This window comes from Aythya fuligula, chromosome 1 (assembly GCF_009819795.1).
Source record: "Aythya fuligula isolate bAytFul2 chromosome 1, bAytFul2.pri, whole genome shotgun sequence".
Lineage (NCBI taxonomy): Eukaryota > Metazoa > Chordata > Aves > Anseriformes > Anatidae > Aythya > Aythya fuligula.
Genome location: NC_045559.1, coordinates 131,144,312 through 131,167,672, shown reverse-complemented (window position 1 = coordinate 131,167,672; position 23,361 = coordinate 131,144,312). Strand labels below are relative to the sequence as shown.

Genomic DNA, 23,361 nt, shown 5'->3' with positions numbered 1-23,361 from the left:
AGGGTCATTTTTCTATTATTGTGATGATGATGTATCTCAAAGCAAAGATATGCGGTGGTTTATATCCTTTGATAAGTTTAGTGCTACCATTTTGTTTTTCATTTCATTTTTTCTTTAATTTTTGTCTAGTTAATTACCACAAAATACTGGTGAGGTAGATTTCCTAAATGAAATATTATAAAGCGCTTTACAGTGGGCTGTAAGTAAAAAGATGAAGTTAGTATTTCCCAAGGTTGCAGAGTTGGAATTGAGAGTCAATTATGGTCTTCAGGAATTAGTCTTCAGCTTAAATGACCTAGTATATCTCATTATTTTGAATTATAAACCATACTTCAACAGGACAATATGGAGCAAGCTTGAAATATTTTTTCTTAATTTCAGTGTTCAAATTATGGTTTTATTTACAAGTAAGTTATGGTTCCAAGGAAATGCAGTAATTTTCAGTACTAAAGGCTTGTTTTCTTCTCTGGCACAAAGACCGTTTAGGGATTATAGAAGATGAAACATAAGACTTTATAGCGAAGGATTTTCTCTCTGGATAATACTGTTTTTCTGTGTAGGTGCACGTGGCTGTTACTAAATTTTGGAATAGTTCTGACTTTTTAAGGAAAGGGGGGGGGGGGTTGTATAGGATAAGAAAACAAATCTATGTCTTTTTAATAAACATTTTTATGCTAACACAGACTTCAGCAGTTTATAATTAATCACTGGGCATTTGCTGCTGCCCGGTGGCACTTGTGTCTCATCAGGCACCTGCCAGAGCCACATTCCCTCTCGCTGGTTGGAGCTGACAGAAAACCCCAGTTGAGGCGTAAACCCCAACACAAATCCGTGACAGAGACGGGCTTCAGAGCCTGATTTTCATCCCCTTGCTTTTATCACGTGCTGCAGTTCCCATTAGGGTGCCATCTAATGCTAAGCTCAGACTTTGGGGCTGAGGGCTGACCCGTCCCCAGAGGCAGGGACGGCCACAGTGCCCGTTGTGACTGCCAGGCCGTCAGGGCCCTGTCATGGCCCGCTACCTTAGTTAGCACCTGGGCCCTGATGGTGCCACACGCCTGGGCCGCCTCCACGGCAGTTTTCTGGCCACAGCAGGCAGCAGCTCAGGGGAAGGAGCAAAGCGCCAGAGCCAAGGGCATGCAAGTCGGGATTTGCCTCAAATACATACGTACCTTGGAGTTTCTTTCTGCCTTTAGCCACAGCTTCTGTAGCTAAGCACACCAAACAAAACGTGTCCACATTTTCAGTAACAGAATATTGCCCCATTTGCAGTCCTGATTCAGATACCCAAGGTTAGCATTTCTTGTTTTAAATTCTTCAAGGGCATTTGTTTTCCTTAGTTTTGAGGTCAGAGAGATTAATCTGTGCCTGTATTGAGTACCAGGCTTGTTTTTGAAACTAGAGTTTTGATGGCAAGGAAGTAAAACATCAGTTGTCTGTCAGGGTGTAGACCAAGGAATTTGATAGTGGAAGGTGCAATTTGAACTTCAGGCACCCAGACCAGAGGTTACCCTTGTGGCCCTAAAGGAGAAAAAACGAAGTTCCTTGGTGACTTTTGCTATAACAACACTGTACTAAAATTACTATGTTGTTCCATGTGAGGGAGAAAAGGCGTGTTGCATCTTTCACGTTGTGTGTCATGTGGCTTTAGCAGACTGACACTTTTCCCTTATAGTCACAGCTCCCTAAAATGTTCCTCATCTTCTTTATACAAACCTATTTGAAACCTGTGTGCCATTCATCATCATCATCAACAACTTCTCTTTAAGCTGTTGTAAGTTTATTTAGTGCCCAGAACTGGAGCAGAGTATGAAAATTGGTCTAGCAAGTGCCTGGAATAGTTGTCATAAAGAAGCTATTGAATGCTGTCTCAGTTGCAAGTCCAAGTCTGGAAGCCTTTTCTGTCATATGTCAATATCATCCATTGATGTGTGGTTTGGTTTTGGTTATGGCCTGGAGCTACACAATAATGAGCCAAAGAGGGCAATGGAAGCACCAGGGACACTTTTAAAATTCTTCCCCCATAGCTAATATTCTTGTACAGATAAACAGTTGTGTTCACTTTTGCAAAATGGGCTTCACCGTCATGCTGGTCCCCCAAGCAACAGTTGCTCTTTGCTATGCTTCAGGGTCTCAGTAGTGTGAAAAGCTGTAAGCATCCTGACCACATCTAAATTGTTGGTTTATTGCATGGTCTAACACCATTTATATCTGTTGTGTGTGATTTGTGTACAGGTTGTAAATTACCCATTTTGTTAAGCAGCAACATGTAAGGATAACCCATTATCCCCAGAAAGGAACGTAAGTTGTGGCATGTTTTCCACTGGGTTTCCTAGATGTAGTTGGTGGTTAGGTTTCAATCACAATTTTAATAATGGCCAGAGTACTTGAATCTGAAAAATCCAGATACTTGTTGTTAGCTCCAAGACTATGTGAAGACAGCTTCAAGGGAATCTTCTGCAAGTGTTCAGGTCATGCTTCATTGCTACCTCTTCTAACATAGCAAGGCTGAATATCAGTAGTATCTCCGATATAATTTTGGAAATTGGTAATATTGCTGAGCGTTCTCTGTCAAAATATGGGGCTGAGGTCAGAAGTACCAATCAACTCGTGAATGCAAATTGCTTGTCACATTTCCCTTTGGAAGCAGCAGACAACTGGAATGAACTGAAACTGGAGACAGCGTATTTTTCATGACACAAATTGAACTCCTGCCAATGACAAATGCCAAGGTACATTGTGAAAATAAAATAATGTAGTGCTAGCTAAAGTGCATGACATAGCTATGAATAGATGCACCCATGTGCACACCACAGCTCCTACCTTTCTTTTCTTGGAGAGAACAGTTTCACATGCACCAAGGTCGCCAGAGTGGTTGTATCCTGTAAAGCGCATGTCATGCGTGAAAGTACATAAAGACCATCTGGGAACTATAAAAATAGCCTGTCCTGACTAGATGATTTGTGTGGTGGCCAAGGATTGATATGCTCATTCAGGAAATGGCAAAAGAACGTCGATTTTTTTGGGAAATTACCAGGCTCCTTTTCATCCTTGGGAATGGCCTGGTATCTCATGGAACTAAATCCACAAGGAGTCTTTGGACCACATAGCTTCTGAATGCCCTGAAGGAGACTGTGTGAACTGAAGCATTTCTATGCAGGCAGTGGAAATCCTAAAATATTTACAGGAACCTTAACATTTCAGGTTTTGTGGTTCTGGAACGGGCTGAGAGTGATAGCAGAACTTAACTCGTCTGTAGAAAGAAGGTTTCAAATGAAGTTACACCAGATCTGTTGGATTAGTTACTACATTCTGCCACGTGCCAGTCAGCTTTATTCAGCCATCTTGCAAATGATTACTGTTATGATCTTGTTTGAATATGGTTTAGAAAGCATCACTGGATTTTTCTTCTTGACTTACAGGAGTGCAGGACATCTGACTTAAATCCTGGTAACATGGACCTGATCTGTTTTTTAAGCCTGATCTAAACAGAAGGTTCCTAAACTAGTAAAAATAGCCATAAACAGTGAAACTCAATTGCAAATTTTCCATGCAGGAGAAAACTACAGATGCTGTCAAAAAATACCTATGCTATTAAAAGAGCCATCACAAACCACCTCCTTGATCTGTTTTTTTGTTTGTTGTTTTTTTGTTTGTTTGTTTAATACTGATAATTAATTATCTTAATGCAGTTGCAACTTCAAAACTGCTATTTTATACTGAAGAGAAAGTATTAGTGTGAAGGACCTGGATTCTATTGTATAAAATAATCTGTGAGTCCTCTGTTTCTTACTTACATTACCTGCCAAAACAGGTGTCCAGATAAGTCTTATGTGCCACATTAGTTCAGTAAAAACTAATTATATCTATGTTATCTTTCATACTTCATGTTTGAACTTGGATTGAGATCAGAGATGCAGCAGGCCCAAGCCATCATGCCCCAGTGCCTGTTCCCTACCCCACCCCACCCCAGTTGATCAGCCAGTTGATCAGCCAAAATCTAAGCTAATATATGGGGGAATAGGAACAGCTGGAAAATCAACTTTAGAAGGAGTTTGGTTTCTGAATTAACATGAGATTAGAGATGTAGTTACAGTGTAGGGGATTTGAGCGTTACATACGTAGGGGATATATATTCCATACCATGAGGAACTTTTTATATTTTTCCTGAGATACAACAGTGTTTGCTGTGTGTAAGAGTTTCATGCTGATGGGCAATGAAACTCCACCACACCAGTCTCTCACTCCCCCTCCTCCAAGGCACAGGGGGAAAAAGGCAATGAAGAAAAGCTCATGGGCTGAGATAAGGACAGAGAAATCTCTCACCAATACCATCATGGTCGTAATAGACTCCAGATGAGGAGGTTAGTATAATTTATTGCCTGTTGATAACAGACTAGAACAGTGAGAACTAAAAACAAGCCAAATTCACCCTCTTCTACCTCCTCCACCCAAGCAGCACAGGGGAACAGGGAATGGGAGCTGTGGTCAGTCCCTGAGGCTTTGTCTCCGCTGCTCCCTTACGGTCACTCCCTGCTCCTGCTCCCAGTGGGGTCCCTCCCATGGGATGCCGTCCTTCCTCAACTGAGCCTTTGGGGGCTGCCCACAGGCAGCAGCTCTTCAAGCACTGCTCCCACACGGCTCCGTACCATGGGGTCCATTCTTTTTGACAGTTTCCCACAGCATCCTCCTGAAGAAGCTGGCTTCTCAAGGCCTGGACGGGTGTACACTTCATTGGGTTAAAAACTGGCAGGGTGGCCAGGCCCAAAGAGTTGTGGTGAATGACGTTAGACCCAGTTGGAGGCCAGTCACAAGTAGTGTCCCTCAGGGCTCAGTACTGGGGACAGTTCTCTTCCATATCTTTATCGATGATCTGGATGATAGGATCTAGTGCACCCTCAGTAAGTTTGCAGATGACACCCAGTTGGGCAGGAATGTTGATCTGCTCAAGGGTCGAAGGCTCTGCAGAATGGTCCGGGTAGGCTGGACCGATGGGCTGAGGCCAACTGTGTGGTGTTCAACAAGGCCAAGTGCACTTTGGGCACAACAACCCCATGCAGTGATAGAGGCTGAGGGATGAGTGGTCGGAAAGCTGCCTGGCAGAAAGAGACCTGGGAGTACTGGTTGATGGTCTGCTGAACACGAGCCAGCAGTGTGCTCAGGTGGCCAAGAAGGCCAGCAGCACCCTGGCTTGTATAAGCAGTGTGGCCAGCCAGGCTAGGGAAGTGACTGACCCCAAGTACTCTGCTCTGGTGAGGACGCACCTCGAGTACTGTGTTCAGCTTTGGGCCCGTCACTACAAGAAGGACATTGACGCCCGGGAGCGTGTCCAGAGCAGGGCTACGAAGCTGATGAAGGGCCTGGAACACAAATCCTATAGGGAGCAGCTGAGGGAACTGGGGTTGTTTAGTCTGGAGAAGAGGAGGCTCAGGGGAGACCTTATTGCTCTCTACTGTTACCTTAAAGGAGGCTATAGTGAGGTGGGGATTGGTCTCTTCTCCTAAGCACCAAGTGATAAGATGAGGGGAATGGCTTTAAGTTGTGCAAGGTGTGCTTAGGCTGAATATTAGGAAAATTTCTTATTCATTGATGTTAAAGATATAGGTACCGATTCCACTAGAATGAAACCTGTTCATTAAACTGAATGAGTACAAGTTTTTTTTTCATGTATAATCTTGAGGGGAGTGAGAAATTAAGTGGGTTCCTGTTCCCCCACCCCCTCATTTTCCGAGCACCTTTGAGTGGTTTCAGTGCAGGAAAGTGATGTGGATATTGCAGGAAATTGTGAAATCCTTGGCATAAAGATGGGAGGAAGAGGCAGTTGTGCAACTTTTCAGTTTTATAACCTCACCTTTAATCAAAGTAAATGATGTTTCCTAAATACCATTGGAGAGTGAAATTAAACAGCAGGAATTAAATAGGAAACCCTGTCTTTGCTCTCAGAATCATGCCTCGCTTCAGCCGGCACTCCCACCCGTTATTGCTCTCACTCGGCTGTTCCTCCTCAGCCTCCATCCCTGGTTGCTCTGTCAGCTTCCTGCTTCTTCGCTGTGTCTCTGCCATTTCGTTGAAGCTTCCCTTCCACACCCCCAAAAGTTGGCACACGTTTCTGCCAAGCAGCCCTCTCACCCTGCAGTTTGCTGCCAGTCCCCTGAGGAATCAATGAAGCCCTGCAGCTCAAACGCTGCTCAGAGCTTGCTACATGCAAATGTTTGTGATGCCTCTCCTCTGGTTCAGCTGTCTGCTTCCATAAAGAAGCCTCTGTCCCTTGGATTACTGATTGCAGAGTGAGTGTAAAAGCTTAACCCCCTTAGCTTCACTTTATAGGCATTCTTGCAAGTTGGTTTTAAATAACTGTGTGAGCACAAAATTTAAATGAAAGTGTCCCTACGAGCAAAAAAGATCCTTGTGGAAAAATAAGTAAGCAGAAGTTGTGTGTTTCACTGTAGATGAACTAATTGCCCCAATTTAAAAATAAGGCTGTTGTAACAAAGGATTTATTTGGAAAAGCGAATATAGCAACTGATGTATTGAGACATGCTATTATTCCCTCACTGGTTAGCTCCCACAAAGTAAAATAATTGTAAGGGTTTCATTTAATATCCATTGTGTCCTAGTGACTCTACATGTCTTACAGACTATTTTACAGTTTTTGATAATAAAAGAAGCCAGACCATGTACTTAGTGATAAAATAACAAGGCTGTGCGTCCATTCAAGGGGCTGTTTACTCACTGGAATTATTTCTAAGTCAGTGATTGGTCTGTTATTTATTTCTTCCTCCATGCTGGTAGAAACATATTTGACTTCTTGTCCTCAAGCATTTCCTTCTTCCACCTTGTCTTGTTTTTTATACTCAATAATACGCAACTCAGCCCGGAGATCAGTCACCTGGAGACTGCTGAGCCCTCACACCTTGCCCGGAGCATGCCAGCTCCCCTTGCAGGAGTGGTGGTGCTTTGTGGAAGTTCATCAGTGAGGATGGATGCAGCTCTGCTCTCTGCTCTTCTCTGCTGCCATTGTGGCAGGGAAAATCAGGACGAACTCAAAGCCAGGTTAGAACAAGGCTGGTTGGGGAAAGCAAATAGCTGACACATGGGTGAATGCTTCTGACCTTTTTTAATATGTTGTGTCAAAGTCTCCTAAGAGCCATTCTTACATACCAGTAATATTGGCAGGTTATATTGCGGTATAGCTTATTCGTATGAGGTGGAACTAGTAAGATTGTGGATAACATTGCTTTTTTGAGTATCAGTCAAAATGATTTTGTGCTCCATACTAAGAGCTGAAATGATCACAGAGGTTACAGATTTGAATTTGTGAAATATTTGCTTTGCATTTATCCTGGTAACAGATGCACTGTGTTCCTTCACGTGGAAAGAGAATGGATTTGACTTATGACCAAAATGGTTAAACCAGTGGTGACTTGTAATAAGCACCTGAGAAGTTCTGTGTTACACCAAAACCTGTACAGAAACATCTAAGCTGTATGAGTTCATGTTTTAACAGCACTTTGAAAACACAGAACAGTAAAAAGTCACTAATGGGTGGTACCGTTCACTTCTTAGGTAGGATACACGTTTTCTCCTTTCCTTAAGGAGAACAAAATGCTACTACGTAATGTACTAGTAAGAAAAATAAAATTGGAAAAACGTTTTCGTCTCTTAGGAAATCTTTCACAAGATATTTGATGGAAAGGGAGCTAATCTGCATCAATGTATTGAGTGGGGAAAAACGTCTTTCAGACCTGTGAGGTTGGAAGCATTCCTAAACAACAGGTTACGTTTTAAGGCGTCTGTCAGAAAAGAAAAGAAAGGAAGTATTTTTTGCAACATCTGTGAAATTCTTATGAATAAATCTTTGTTTCCTTTGTAGGCAGTAGGATTTAGCATGTCCCTGTTCTCAAGCTCCAGATCAGCTCTCTACAAGTTTGCAGTGAATAAAAAATTGAAGTGATGGCTCTTCACTGATGATTTTATTTGATTGCCTTCATCCAGTTTATAGTACCAAAATATTGTTCAGTGACAGCTGAAAAGACTTAAAAATGCACTTCCTCAAAACCCAGCATTTTAAATATGTGCTAATGACAAGAAAACGTTCTGTTGCTTTTCTGTATTTAATTCCAATCCCTGGGAATGACCGTGCATTAAACAGTGTGTGTTTATATGCATTTCTGATGTTCAGAGGAATTGACTAAATATTAGCAGTTTACTGAATGCTAAAAATTTCTTCAGTATTCAGATTAAATTTGACCAAGGTGAAATACAAGTCCGTATAAGCAAACAGCCATGCTTGTTAAGTGTGTTCTAAACTGACAGAAAACAAATGGGAGAGGAAAAAAAATAATCTATTTGCAGTTTTTGGGGAAGGGGAAGAACTTTGTTTTCTTTTCTTTTAAAGAATGTCCCAATCTAAGACTTGTAACTGAATGCCTGGGAGGAAAATCCTTAATTCATAAAAGCAATAAAAATAAGGTTGTTAAAAAATACATCTAAAAGGCATTAAAGGCCACATAGTCAAAATGTGCAGGAGTAAACTGCTGATAAAATATAATATGAAAGAGAGCAGAGGTTTCAAAATCAGTATTATACCTTGGTTATAATTATTTTTCCTCTGAAGTACTTGTTGGGAAGAAAGGGTATTTTCTGCTCTCTGGAGACAGGACATCAGCAGAACTGCATGCGTGAGTGAAACCAGCTCAGTGATCTGTCAGCTTGTAGCCCTGATTCTCTTTGCCTTTCACAGCCTGCTGTCCCATCCCATACCTTTGCTTCTGCATCAGGATGTATCTGTGTCCCCTTGTGTAAAAAGAGTCTAAGCTCCTGTCGCCTTAGGATGCAGCAAAGTTAGTGAAATGGTAATATTTTGTTAATGTAATTATTGGCTTCCAACAAACCTGTGCAGTGCACATAAAAATAGTGTTTTCAGGGGGGGTTATTTTAGTTCAATTTATGTGGATTTTCACTGGGATGGAAAAGGCACATCGCCATCAGAGCAACCTCTCTGCCAAATGTCAAGTCCTTGCTCCAAAGTATGGAAGCACTAGAGATTCTCATTGAAACAGCTGTAAAAATATCAGCAACACTATTTTCCCCAACTGCACTCTGAAATGACTGAACTATTTTTGCTTATGCCTTCCAGAAAAAAATTTAGCCTGAGGCACACACTCACCATGGAGCTTTACAGTCCAAACAGTTAAAGTGTAGTGAAATTATAAGTGATAATATAAGCTTATAACGTGTCATACTTAAATATAGGTGTTGATGTCTGTTCCTTGCATAATACTACAAAGAATCTTGAGTTTCTGTAGAAATAAAGGGACCAAAATTATCTCTCCTTAATAAGGAAATGTAAAACATATGTAAAACAATAGTGGTGAGGAGAGAAAAGATTAATAAAAAATGAGTAAGCAGTATGTGAATACTCATACGTAGTATGTATATTTTTTCATCAATGCTGAAAAATTGAAATGTTGATTGTTCACTATCCAGCTGCAGTATATCTGTAATAAGCAAGGAATCATTAAGAGGAGTTACGGATCTCTGTTTCCCCCATCCTTCTGGCTCATGACTCCCACGTTCTTTGCTCCTCAGGGTTTTCATTTCAGCAACCTGTAACCAGGTGTGAAGTGTGCTCTCCTGAGAGCTGGAAAATGCAAGTTTGAACCTGCTAATTCTTAATGAATTCTTTAACCTTTCATCTCTTAAATCTCTTATACCACTTCCCCTGCCACCTTTCTGCTACATATTTTTTTTTATTTTCAAATAAAGATACTGTGTCGGTTCTCTACAGCCAAAGATACAAATTGGTGCCTAGATTTGAAAGGGAAATCTGAAGCAATGAATCCCAGCCTCAGACAAGTGTCTAATCCACGGCTACAGGAAGGCACATAAATCTTTGAAACAGGCACATTTCTTTCCCCTCCTTGTAGGGGGAATTGAATAGCTAAGTAGTATGTGAGAATTACATTACAGGAGCTGGATGGCTAAAATATTCGCTTGGTTATTGCGTCCTTAGAAGGTCCAGTAAGCATGTCAGTGTTGAGTATTACCCCATCTACCTCTCTGTGTGTCTTTCCCAGATGAAAATGATTTGTCCATATAAATTAGTAAAGATGGTAATGAGTAAGACTGTTCCGATTTGGAAGAAGACTTCTACTTTCAATTACTCGGATGCTGATATTCATTTTAAAGCCCTATGTAGATATTGCATCTTTATAACCCTACTGTAATTTCTCTTTGTGTTAACAAGAAGAAACACATAACCCTGGGCTATCTGAGCGTAAGTGTAGCCAGTTAATCAAGGGAAGGAATGATCCCCCTCTACATGGCACTCATTATAGCACATCTACTTTTGGACCCCACCAATGACAGACATGGGCAGACTGGAGGGTTTGTAGAGGTCTGTGGAGGGTGCCCAAGGTGGTGGGGCTGGAGCACCTGCCCTGTGAAGAGAGGCTGGGTCAGCTTGGAGAAGGGACAGCTTCAGGGCACTTAACAGCCCCACAGCACCTACTGGGTGTCACTGAGGAGATGGAAGTGGTCTCCTGGTCTCCTCATAGTGGTGCAGAGAGGGAGGTTGAGGGAGAAGGGGCACAAGTTGACACGGGAGAGCTTCAGGCTGGGTGCAAGGAAAAGCTGTTTCCCTGTGAGGTCAGCAAGGCAGCAGCAGAGGTCACTGCGAGATGCTGGTCCACCTCTGTCCTTGGAGGGTTTCAAGCTTTGACTCGACCAAGCCCTGAGCAGCTTGGTCTGACCCCAGAGCTGGCCCTTGTTTGGACTACAGACCTTCAGAGGTCTCTTTGAACCTCTGATCCTCAAGCCTTTAGGCACCCAAAATCCTACTGATGTTCACTGGCTTTTTGAACATTTTTGTGATAGTACACATAAGACTGACAGCTATGTCAACCCTTATGATCACCTCTGGCTTCCCTAGCATCCTTCTGAGAGGGAAGGCCAATGACATAGGATTGTTTTCTTCTCTGAGGAAACAATTCTTGTCTAGGCATTAAAACCTTTAAAAGCTTCTCAAACTCTGTATGTATGGATTTAAGGCTTCAGTTCTCTATGTGTTGATTTTTTAAGCCTGGGAGTGCTTTTTTATTTGATCTGCTCAAACTAATAACTGTGTCATAATAGATTAAAATCCTTCCTGAGAAGTATTCAGCTGATTTTTTTTTTATGAAAAACTTAGATTATGTCATGTCTGTCTCTGACTCCCCAAGGATTTTTGAGTTCATCTTCGTTTTTAGGCTGTTTAGCTTTAAAAAAAGTAGGTTAAAAAGCTTCCCTCTTAATGGTGCCTTTTAATCTATAGACTTTGCTGTTTATACTAGGCCTGTACAGAACTTCACCAGAAATTTATCTTCATCCGTCTAAAATGAAAAATAAAATGTAGTCAGGACTGGCAAATCACTGCTATAATACAATCTCAACAGATAAAAAGAAACCTTACAGTGCTGCTGTTTAAGTCTTCTGCTGTCCCTAGACCAGAGGAAACAATCAAATATGATATTGAGATGTACCAAAATTGCTAAAGATTTGGAAAGGAAAAAACCTTTGTATATGTTGTGTGTACCTCTGTGTTCAGCCTGGAGAAGAGAAGGCTCCTGGGAGACCTTACAGCAGCCTTACAGTGTCTAATGGGAGCCTACAGGAAAGCTGGGGAGGGACTCTTTGTCAGGGAGTGTAGTGTCTTCAAACTAAAAGAGGGTTGGTTTAGATTAGCTGTAAGGAAGAAAATTCTTCACTCAGGGAGTGGTGAGGCACTGGCACAGGTTGCCCAGAGAAGCTGTGGATGCCCCATCCCTGGAGGTGTTCAAAGCCTTGGGCAACCTGATCTAGTGAGAGGTGTCCCTGCCCATGGCAGGGGGGTTGTATCTGGATGATTTTGATGTCCCTTCCAACCCAAACCCTTCTATGATTTTATGGCTGGTAAAGTGTTTGCAAAAATGGGCGGACACCCTCCATCTAAAGAAGAGACGCATTAACTATTCCACCTATGGTCTTACCAGTAAGACAGAAAGCCAGAAAACTTAAAGTGACAGAAAGAGTCTGCCTCACCCTGATCTTTAAAAACAGCATATAAAGGAAGAGGGATGGATGAAAAGACAGATATTATGTGTGATAGTGTTGTACAGGACTGTACTACTGGATACATTGTGACTGTTTTTTCTTCTCTCTTTGCAGTCTGTATATACAGCATTCAGGTGAAAAGTTAGAAGCAAACCCCCCACACGCACACACAAGAAAACAAAACAACAACAACAAACTACCTGAAATTGGTGCTTGAGGTGGTTTTCATAAGACTGAGATTGCTCAGTCTTAATTCTTCGTATTGATTTTTTTAATGGGAAGTTTCTGTATGAAATATCTAGCAATGTGAATGCAGAAAAGTAACGTAGAAGTAAGCTTTTACTTCAAGGGTAGCTTAGAAGTGTCTGCAGGCATCCTTTTAAAGCTAATTGAGTCTCTCCATCCTTCCTTTGCCCTTTACCTTCCAACAAGGAAAGTAGTATTATATGTTCCATAGAAGTGGAGGCTTTGAATGACGCGTCTCCAGAGCTCAAACCAGTGTAAACCAGAAGTCCAGTGAAACTTCTGTTTTTTTTTTTTTAAAAAAAAAAAGATTTCTAGTAAGACCTAAACCTTGGAGGTATAAATACACTGCAGTGAAATACCCTGAATGTGTGTATTTATGTTTCTGTTGTTCTGTTGCATACCCTATCTAATGTTTGTCCTTACAGCATTCTATTAAGATTATTCAAGAGAAAACATTAACAATTCATAGCCATAGTTAATATGTTTATAAATAGTTTATAGCAGGGTTCTCCACAATAAAAGTGCAAAACAGTTTCCATTGTAATTCTTTGTTTTCCTGTATTCTATAATTTACAAGATGTTTGTTTTGGTGGGTGATATTTTGCATGTTGTGAGCCTGAAAAACATTTTTCCCCTATAACTCAGAATATAATGCTTTGAGCTAGTTTGGAGTTACAGGCGAATGGGAAAAATACTTTTTCCCTTTGTGTAATAATAATAATAATAAAAATAAGGAAAATCCTCAGCCACACTTTTAACAATACTACAGGGAAAAGAAGTTAAGGTTGAAATATGTGGTAAGGTCTATTGCCTTTGCTTGCTCTGAGGAAAAAATTAAAAATAAAGTTATAAATGATGGAAAAATAACATCAGACTGTTCCCAGTAACATCTGCTAAGCTTATTAGCAGAAAGTAATAAAACCCCACCCCCCGAAGGACGTCACTGCACATTCCCTCTGCCTGAGGCCATCCAGCTGTGAACTAGCGGGGCTCCCCCTCTCATGTTATCTCCAGACCTCTGCGGGTCTCCCACAGCCCTCGTTCACTTGGCATCCACGTGGCCTGAGCTGGTGGCACAACATAGACTTGTCATGATCAAAGCTGGTGACAACTGGCCAGTTGTCCGCTAATCTACTGCTCCGCAGCCATGTGGAGCTGGCTTGTACAGCTAAAACACTTCAGCTTTTTTAGGCCAGCACAAACTCCTATTGTTTTATGTCAACTTAAACTTAGAGTTTTGGTTAAGTCCAAGAGCTGGTTTTATCATTCAAGTTGCAGGTATTGTCAGGAGACAGCACCAGAATGGCTTTCGTGTTTCATAGAATCACAGAATGGTTTGGGTTCAAAGGGACCAACTAAAAAACATTTAAAGACCAAATCAAAGACCATGTAATTCCAACCCCCCTGCCACGGGCAGGGACACCTCCCACCAGACCAGGTTGCCCAAGGCCCCATCCAGCCTGGCCTTGAACATTTCCAGGGATGGGGCATCCACAGCTTCTTAGGGCAACCTCTTCCAGTGCCTCACCATCCTCTGAGTAAAAGAATTCTTCCTTATATCCAATCTAAATCTACCCTCATTTAGTTTAAAGCCATTCCTCCTTGTCCTGTCACTACCCTCCCTGACAGAGTCCCTCCCCAGCTTTCCTGTAGGCCCCCTTTAGGTATAGGCCCCAGAGCCTTCTCTTCTCCAGGCTGAACATCCCCAACTCCCTCAGCCTGTCTTCACAGGAGAGGTGCTCCAACCCTCTGACCATCCTCGTGGACCTCCTCTGGACCTACTTAGCAGTTCCATGTCCTTGTGCTGAGGGCCCCAGAGCTGGACGCAGTGCTCCAGGTGGGGTCTCATGAGAGCAGAGTAGAGGGAAAGAATCACCTCACCATGGTCATGCTGTTAGGTCTTTTTCTGACTGTACTTGTAACAAGCAGTCCCAAAAGATAATAAAGCAGCATAAAATTCAAATGTACATGGAATTGAAACAGGTTTGACTGAATATTTGGTCCTTGTGGCAGAGACCCAAACCTGTAAATTTCTGGACCAAGAGAAACCTCTGCATACTGTTGGTGTTACCACTGCAGTCTGCCCATGGTCCTGAGAGTATTTCCTGCATGCTGGAGAGTTGGAACAAAGAAACAAAATAAGAAGACCAAGTTCACGTGTATGAAAAAGAAATCAAACCCCTTTATGCTGCCATCATTATGTGTCACTTCCCTGGTCTTGCAGTGCTCATGTGACATGCCTACCATGCCTGTCCATCGAGTGTCGAGTAGTGAAGGTCCCTATCACTATAGCTGGCACTAACACCATTCCAGCTGGTAAGCTGATAGCAGTCTGGTTTTGAAAACAAGGATTTGCCTTCAGGGCATTAAAGGAAACAGTTTATATAAGGGGCATTGTAAAAAGCACACATGGATTTTTTAATGTTATCTCTCTCTTCAAAAATAAAGACATCGAGCAAGATGCACTCTGATTCTGCAGCCCAGTAAAAATGCTTGGATGCATTGGGAAAAATCTGGATATTGGTTCCTGCTCCCAGAGTTGCACCATTTCAACCAGTAAAGTTGCTGGATAAAAGTCAGAAAAAATCGAAAAAGCCTTATTCAGCTATTCCGTCTTTCAGGCAAGTCATGGCTGTCCTTTCCAGCCCATAGCTCTTGTGTTCTTTGCCTCATTTAAAAGATAAATAAAGTAGGCATCATGCCTGCTAATCCCAACTGCCCATGCAGCAGGTGGCTCTGGGCCTTTGTGGAGGCTTCTTTATCTGTCCCAGCTGCATGGTGTCACCTCAAAGGCAAATGTTTTATCTACTGGTCCTTGGTCTGTCTCATCACAGCTGGGTGTCTGCATCCTTACGTAAAGGCAAGCCTGGGACTCAGATTCCTCAAATTGAAGTTTTAGTGTATCTTTTTAGGTATTAGAGAAATGCTTGGCAGCTGAAAAAGAAACTGTGCTTAATTCTAAATATTTGAGGCGATGTTCGTTCTAAAAATTCATCAATGTTATTTTACTCTGATCTGTGGTTACAGAAAGAAAATGAAACAGGTACAACCAGTTCTGGCAGGAGATCATCCCATCATACTCCTTTTATCTCAGCGCTCTGTGAATATGAAGCACTGATGAAAAATGTAAATGCTAATGTTCGTCCTTTCTTTAAGATTTTAATAAAAATCCAGATAATTTTGGTGAAAAGTTAAATTTGAGATAGTATTATTACACTACTTCTCTTGCCAAAAATCAAGAAAAGTAAATACCAGTAGGGTAATTGTGCTGTCTTCCTAATGTTATAAGTCTTCATTATCTTTTTTGAATGTGTAGCACTACTTGTAAGATCTATAACTTACTTCTGGTTGCATTGCATACATGGGGAATACACGTGTGCACACAGAAGTGGGTGTACAATCAGATGATCATGTGTTTTAGTCTAATTGACTTGACGTGAGTGAACATGTAGTTTGTCCACACTATTGTTCTGTGCTCATGTGAGGAAGAAAATCTTACTTCTGCTTCCTGGCAGCATTCCCAATTAACTTCAGTTGTTCAAGAGTGATGAAGTGTCTTGATTCTCAAACTAAATCCAATCATGTGGTTTGATTTCTTAATCCCCTAGTCCCTTCTTTAAAAATAAAAATAAAATAAAAAAACACCAAAAGTTCATTTCATTTCATTTGCAAGCTCTAGGGCTACCATCAACCTTTACTCTCCCCTCAGTCGTATTTTTGGCTTCCCTGGGCTTTCCATATAATATACTGTTGTAAACATTAATTTTATTTAAAAAGAGAAAAAAAATAATTGAAATTGCCTCTTAGAACTAACCTATAAAAGAGGTATAACACAATTGCACTAATTAAGAAGAGCGGTTGCTTTTGTTTGCTTTTTTTCCCCTTAGCGAAGTGCCAAAAAGGAGAGATCAATACAGGAAAACCCATTTCACTTTATAGCAAAAGGAGTTGGAAAAGATCCACTTGAACTCTTAGAACTGAAATGCTGGAGGCTGATGTAATTAAGTAAACCATCCGAGAACTGAAAAATAACCTGATCAAACTAGGAGATTAGAAGTATGAAAGAGCTGATGCACAGTTGTTCTACACCTTTTGATGGAGTTTGCTGGGAATTTGGTGATGAAAGGCTTGTCTTCTGTTGACATTTATTTTGTGCTGGAAATTGTTGATTAATTGGAAAGTTTGAATAGCTCTTAGAAATTGCTGGAATATCTCTTGTGCCATTTTTAAAAATAAATAGATACAGGTATGATTCCAAATAGCTTTTCAATTTGAAATGTAATTTATAAGTTAAAGAAAGGTTATATTAATGCTGAAATAAAATGTTCTGCAATGGTGTTCATCAAAGTGTTTAACTGGCCAAGCTATTTTACTAGTATTTTTCTGTTAGGTTGGATTTTAATTTTTATTTTTTGGTATTTTACTGGATTATTCCTTTACTAATTTATTTATTTTCCAGGACAGGACAAACTTTTTGTTTGGTTGTTTGGTTGGTTGGTTGGTTGGTTTTTGTTTTATTGCAGATTTTTAATAGGATAAAGACAATAGACACAGCTAGCCTTTAATACAAGAGATTCATCTGTTCAAAAGCACGTCTTTCTAAGTACAGCATAGTAAACTGACATTTCTGAACAAAGTTTTTATTTTATTTTGATAGACCCTTATATTCAGATGAAAATCCTATTTTTGTCAGATTTGCCCACACAGTACTTGATTCATCAAGAGTGACCTCTTCAAGACAGAACTGCAGGTTCATTAATCATTGCCAAATGTGTGTAATTGTCATTTCTTCTACCTCCGCTTTTTTCAATTGGCACCAGATTTTGAACTTTGGTACGGTTGAATTCAGTGATTAATTGTATGAGATGAGAACATGTTAGGATCTGAGCTAGACCTTATTTATATCAGTACCATTTTTCCTGAAGATCTTAGACAGACGCTGTTGTTACTTCTCGTAAGGATATGGTCTTCAGGTAGCAGTGTGAATGAGCTGGAGCTTCCTGGGTTTGTTTTGATTTCGTGTGGCCATTTTAAAATCAACAGAAGGTCAACGCAAATAAATAGACTAAAAAAAAAAAAAAAAAGCCAGCCTGAACATTTGGCAGTTCATGTTTTCTGGCAAGCCTGTTGCCTTTTCTTGAGGTCTCTGCCCTTACTGAGCTGCTGTAAATGCCAGCAACAGATCTGTAGGTGCAACAGCAGATACTGCATAGAGCACTAAGCGTTCTCAGAGATGATCCTGTAGGGCAGTATATCAGGCTTTATTCCCCTGGGAGAAAAAAAAATGTTTGTGAAGAAACCCCCAAAATACTAAATGTAAGTGATGAAAAGACATTTGTGAGCATCTGTAATAGAGTCTGAAAGTTATGCGTGCACAAGCTGCATTGTGACCAGGGCTACCTATTATTTTGATGACTAGCATAGGTGGAGTTTGGAAAGAATCATCCTGCATGCTCTGGACCTTGTAATCAGAAGGAATGAAATTGTATCACTCCCATGTCAGGATGCTGGAAAGAAAAGATGTTTTACTATTTAGCTTGTTGAGATGGCAGGAGGTGCTGGGGGAGAGGGAGCAGTGTGTGCGCTTGAGCTCTCCAAAAGTTCTGGTTTGGCGTTTTGGGGAGGAGACATACTGGATTTTCTCCTCCAAAAGAGGCAGCTGCATTAAAGGCAAGACTGAAGAAGGCAATGCTGTGGGCCAAACAGAGCTTGTTATCCTTTGGGGAAGAGCTGCAGCCTGCTGCCTGTGTTCGGGCTCCATGGTAAGACACAGCCTAGAAGTGTGGGGCTCAAAACTTTCTGATTTTCAACAATTTTCAACTGAAAATACTGAGATTTTCATAAGTAGGTTGCTCTGTGAGAAGTGGTGTCTGGCTTTGGGAAATGTTGTTTTTCATTAAACTACAGAGCATATGCAAAACAGTAACTTACTGCTCTGGCTGAGCACTTAGATTGCCTTCTGAGAGCCTCTCTTAGCTCCAGTGTTCACATGCTCTGCTCCGAGATGGCAACACTGTGCTGGGTCCTGAGGGGTGCAGCTTCACGCCCGGAGCCGTCTTGGACAAGAAAATGGGAGCACGAGCACAGGAGCTTCACCTGCCATGCAGCAGTTTGGCAGTACTAAATATTTGAACTTCCTGGAAGGTTTCCATTTTTATGAAACCTCTCAGTTTTGACTGTTTTTTGTTTGTTTGTTTGTTTGTTTGTTTTGTTTTTCCCAATGGAAATACACAAATTCGCTTTTTTCTTTTCCGTTTTTTTTTTGTTGTCATCAGAACTTTCATCAGGAAAAGACATTTTAGCCTAGCCATGTTGAAAAAGTAGGAGATAAATGAACATTTGCGGGTTTGTGGGGGCTGTTTAACAACAATGGGAAAAAAAATAAAAATCCTCCAAGAAGCTGAAGGCCGCTCAACATTCAGTTGAAGCAGATTGAAGCTTGCAGCTTTTCAGGGGGTAACATGAGGACCTGGCTGGCGGCCTGATGAATTTCTGTCAGGAGGGCTGGGTGCAGAAATAGGAAGCATCCAGTTTTCTATTTCGGTTTCAGGTCGAGGTTTTAGTCGAGGTGTTTTCCCTAAATGTCTGGCCTCTTTCCATCTTCCCGAGGGGAGGACTGACTGGCAGTGCTGCTGCGAGTGGCAAGTGTGAGCTCCTTTCCTGAACTGGCCCCTGCGTCCCCTGGCCATGCTCTGCCCTGTCCCAGGTGAGCCCACAGGCCAGGAACAGCCTTGTCGGGCCTGTGGTCACTCTACAAGGGCAGGAGAGGAGCTATTAGGTGGCTTTCGGTGCTATTTTCAAGATAAAAAAGGTTATTTTCCTGTGATTCTGTAGCCGGATCTGCCTTATTTATGGCAACAGTGCTACAGTGCTCCTGGAGAAGGAAAAGCAATCGCTTGCTGTGGGTACGGGACCGTGGTGCAAGTACGCTGCTCCTGGTGGACCCGGCTGGCGCGGTGCTGGAGCACAGCTGCTCCACAGGCCTCCTCTCCAGCCTCTGGCACAGCCGCTGCGTTAGCAAGGCTTCCGGTGCTCCAGGAAGGGCTAATCTGGGAGCAGTGGGACACCAGCACGCAGAGCCAGGTCAGGTCTAGTGCTGAGTGCCAGGAAATGAGCTTGCCCGGTCACCCCGAGCAGCCCGAGAAGCACACCCGTAGCGTATCCAAACCCAGATCCCTAGCTCTGCGAGCCAAGGGTCTCCGCCAGCCTGCTCCTGCAGGACCGACAGCTGAGCCTGTATTTAAAGTAAAGGTGGAATTTAATTTCGCCTGCTCTTGACGACCCATGCACCGAGGGGTTTTCAGTGTTTGGGGCCCATAACACATTGGGAAGTGCACAGTCTCAGTAGGCTCTGCTCACTTTGATTGAACATTCCCAAATATCGGCAGGATCAAAGCTCGTGTTTTTAAGGCAAGGTTGGAGTAAGTGGAATTTTCCCTCATGTGTAACTGGGTGCAGGAAAAAAAAATGTTTCAAGAAAAGAAAGCTTGAGCGTGTGTTTGAATGCTTTTTGTAATTCCGCTTGAGATTGTGAAGAATTAAGATGTTATTGCTGGTTTGAATGCGGAGTGTCTCCAAAGGCACTGCAGTATTGTTTCTAAGCTATACTTTATTAAAAAAAAATAGTATTAATCTCAGTAGTAGCAGTCTCTAGTAACAAAAGAAGACTGTCAGTTAACAGAAATAATTCTTTCACAATGATAACTAAGAGTTTCTGCCATTCCCATAGAAGTTTGCATTTCTGCATTAAAAAAATGTATTGAGGGGGAGGCCAGTTGTTCGCTGCTTATGAATCAGACTTAGAGATACCCAAAGGAGAATTATATTCCTCTCCTCCCCACCGCATTTTCTGTAATCTTTTTTGTTTGGGATGTTTATCCATGGGGAAGAAGGAAATCAAAAAGAGCGTTAATGAAATTGAGTGTGGTCTTTCAAAGCTCAGCCAAATTTCTAATGAATAGATTTCTCTGGGTCAAAGCCAAGGTCTGTGCATCATTTTGGACGGGTAAAAGCATTGCAGTTGTATGTCTGATTGCTCCACTGGCATCTCTGGGAGGGAAGAAACCTTAAATGTATGAGTGGGGATCATCTGGTTATTTATGGCATGGTAGCAGTGTGTATAAAGATATGATCTGACACATATGTCAAAGTAATTCCTGTTGACTGACTTCAGGGAAAATGCATTGTAAATCCAGCTCCTCAGTGTGTTTGGGATTCTGCTACAAAGGTAGCTGCTGTGGAGGTTTTTCTGTGGCTGTCAAACTATTTATTTTGCAGTCAGGCTGATTTTCTCTGGTTTTAATTCATTTAAGAAAAGTCTTCTTTAGAAAAACAAACAAAAAACGACATCCTTCCTTTCCCTTCCCTTTCCTAAAGCAACTCTCTGTATGTGGGAAAAGCAATGGCAATGGCTTGAATTAGCAGGATGCATCCAGAAACAGCATTTGTAGGTTCTTGATTTTTTTAAATAAAGTTCATTTTACCACAAAGTACGTCATTGCTGAAACTGAATTTTTGTAAGAGGTTTCAACTTTACCAACTTTCCTACCACCAAATATTGAAACCGCTATTTTTAAAATACTTTTAAAAATGTTATGTTGGGTGCTTTTTAAACCCACTGCTATCAAAGTTTCTTTATCTGTTGTTATCATCACTGCAGCAGTGATACGGATGTATTCTGTGTAGCTGGGGATGAAAATGACGTTAACTGCTGCTCTGCATGCTTTTTGTTCTTCATCGTATGGCGATGACTATGCAAAAAGAGGCGCAGCGAATTATCAGTTATTCAGGAACAAGGATGTTTATCTGGAAGAAGTGGTATTTAAAAGCCACCGCTTTTTATGGAGCTTATTGTTTTGGAAAGAAGTGCTCTCCTCTCTGAATATTCCTGATGTAGAGTCTCAGGTGCTGCAGGCTGACCGCCCCGTGCTGGGCATGGAGCGGAGGCTGTGGCTGGGTGCTGAGCCAGCTCTCCAGCCCTCCCATGGTGCTTCCTCTGCTGGCTCTTCACGCCTATGAGCGTACCATGTTCACCACGTGCAGATGTCTTTCTGTCCTGTCTGAGCTAAGGCAATGCCACCTTGGTATCTAACCCCCCCCGCAGCCACAGGTGCCTCCTGACTGCGTGGCAGGGAAACGTCAGCCCCTGTTACAGACGGGGAATCGAGGGGCAAAGACACCAAACAATTTTCCAGGGCGATGCATGACATCTGTGAGAGAGCTGGATGCTGGGTGCAGCTGGTGGTGTCTTCCCCAGAATCCTAACAGCAGGGTTCCCAAAGCAGAGGAGATTTTCCCAGCTGAGCCTGTGAGATTTTCGGTATTTTCTTTCTTCGTGTTCTCCGTGGAATGCAATCTATGATGATAAAGACTAGATTTGTCGAGGAAGGTGTCTCCCAATTTAGTAAGGTGTGGTTCCTTATGGCAAAACAGCATCTGAACAATTGATGAAATTAGCAGCACAGGAGAATAAAAGGCTTAACAGGGTTCAAAAGACCTCAATTTCCATAAATATGCAGAGACATCTGTTACAGGCAGGAGTGACCCGCTGGTTGAAATGATCAGCCGGGGAAACTTGTAGTTGATCAGCGTTGCCCTCAGTAGCAGGTGCTTCTTTAGGCAGCAGGAACTGCTGAAGAGGTTTTCGATGAACAAAGCCCTTTCTGCTTGCCAAGAAGAGACATACGGGAAATTGAAACAAACAGCACACGCCTACAGTGTTTCATTTATAATTCGCAGCCAGCGTGTGGCATGCGCTTCTATGTCCAGATCTTTACATTGTTTGGTATAGGTATGGTGTGCCTGACAGAGCAGCAAGGGTTATGTCTGAGAAGTACTTACAGCTTTGGAAAGCAAACTTCTTAAATCAGATTTCCAAACAGAAATGAATCATCAAGATTTAATGGAAAATGTTCAAAACAAATTTATTTATTATCAGCGTACATGCCCAAAATAGCAATGTAAAACTGTCATCCTAAAGGTTATGATTACTTAAGTGAATAATTCTTGCTCGCCCATAATCAGCAGAGACATTATAACGTTATAACTTTATATAATGCCAGGATATTTGTATTCCTTGTTGGCACGAGGTATATTGCATTCTCTCTCTCCTCCCTCCCACTCTCTCTCTCATGTGCACACCCCTGTAATAAAATTTGTAATTTCATCTTAAAATTAGATTTTTTTTTTCTATGTTATGGGAACTTTATTTATGTCCTCTGCATAACTTGTTTTTGTAAGGAAAGAATCTGTCTGTTAAATGGGTGAGCTACTGGATGGAAAACTAGATGTCAAATTTGGGGCTGCAAAGAGGTTATGATTTGGTATGTTATATGTGACTGCAATTGCCAGCAGTTCTGAAACAGCGATACTCTTACAGTAAACCAGGAGCGTCCAGAGAGTCTGTAGTAAAGCCATAGAAGTAAAAGAGTTAACATTTGCAAAGGCTTTCAAGACTTAAAATGCTCCCTGAGATTCTTGTATATATTAAATACTCCCCTTTAATTATAATAAAAGGTATAGTACAGCTCGAGTACTTGACTCACGGTATTTAATGGTTGCCTCACATGGGGATATACCAGCTCTAATAATGAGACCGTAAAATACCTTAACAAATCCCACCTCTATTTTGCTAACAACTTTATTAATAAATCAAGATAAAACAAAACCTGTTCTTTTCTTTCCCTTTGAACAGAGCGTGGATCACACTTCTCGTAAACCTCATCATATTGAGGTTGGGCTAAGATGAGCATAACCAGTGACGAAGTGAATTTCTTGGTGTATCGCTATCTCCAGGAATCAGGTGAATTTCCTGTCTTTCATCACAACTCCAGGTCATAGATGAAATGGGGAAACTGGCTTATTGCACGGTGTTGCTTTAGGAATGTTGTGTTGAGTGTTCAAGACTGATAAACCCAGACTAAATATTTCTTGCACAAACCCATGCTTCGTTGAAATCATGATCCTGAACATAAGAAAAGTGCAAACATACGCAGGTACAAAGCAAACATTGCAGTTAGGCAAAACAAGAAAGTAAATAACATT

At 41.6% G+C, this 23,361-nt stretch overlaps 1 protein-coding gene across 3 annotated transcripts in view; it reads left to right on the top strand.

Annotated features, from left to right (window-relative positions):
• TBL1X (transducin beta like 1 X-linked) overlaps positions 1–23,361 on the top strand; it is a 197,316-nt gene that overhangs the window by 118,117 nt on the left and 55,838 nt on the right. For all 3 annotated transcript variants that reach the window (XM_032186719.1, XM_032186710.1, XM_032186728.1), the window contains one exon: positions 23,012–23,119. In XM_032186719.1, the coding sequence (XP_032042610.1) occupies positions 23,062–23,119 (58 nt within the window). In that variant the 5' untranslated portion in view covers positions 23,012–23,061. The remainder of the gene's footprint in view (positions 1–23,011; positions 23,120–23,361) is intronic.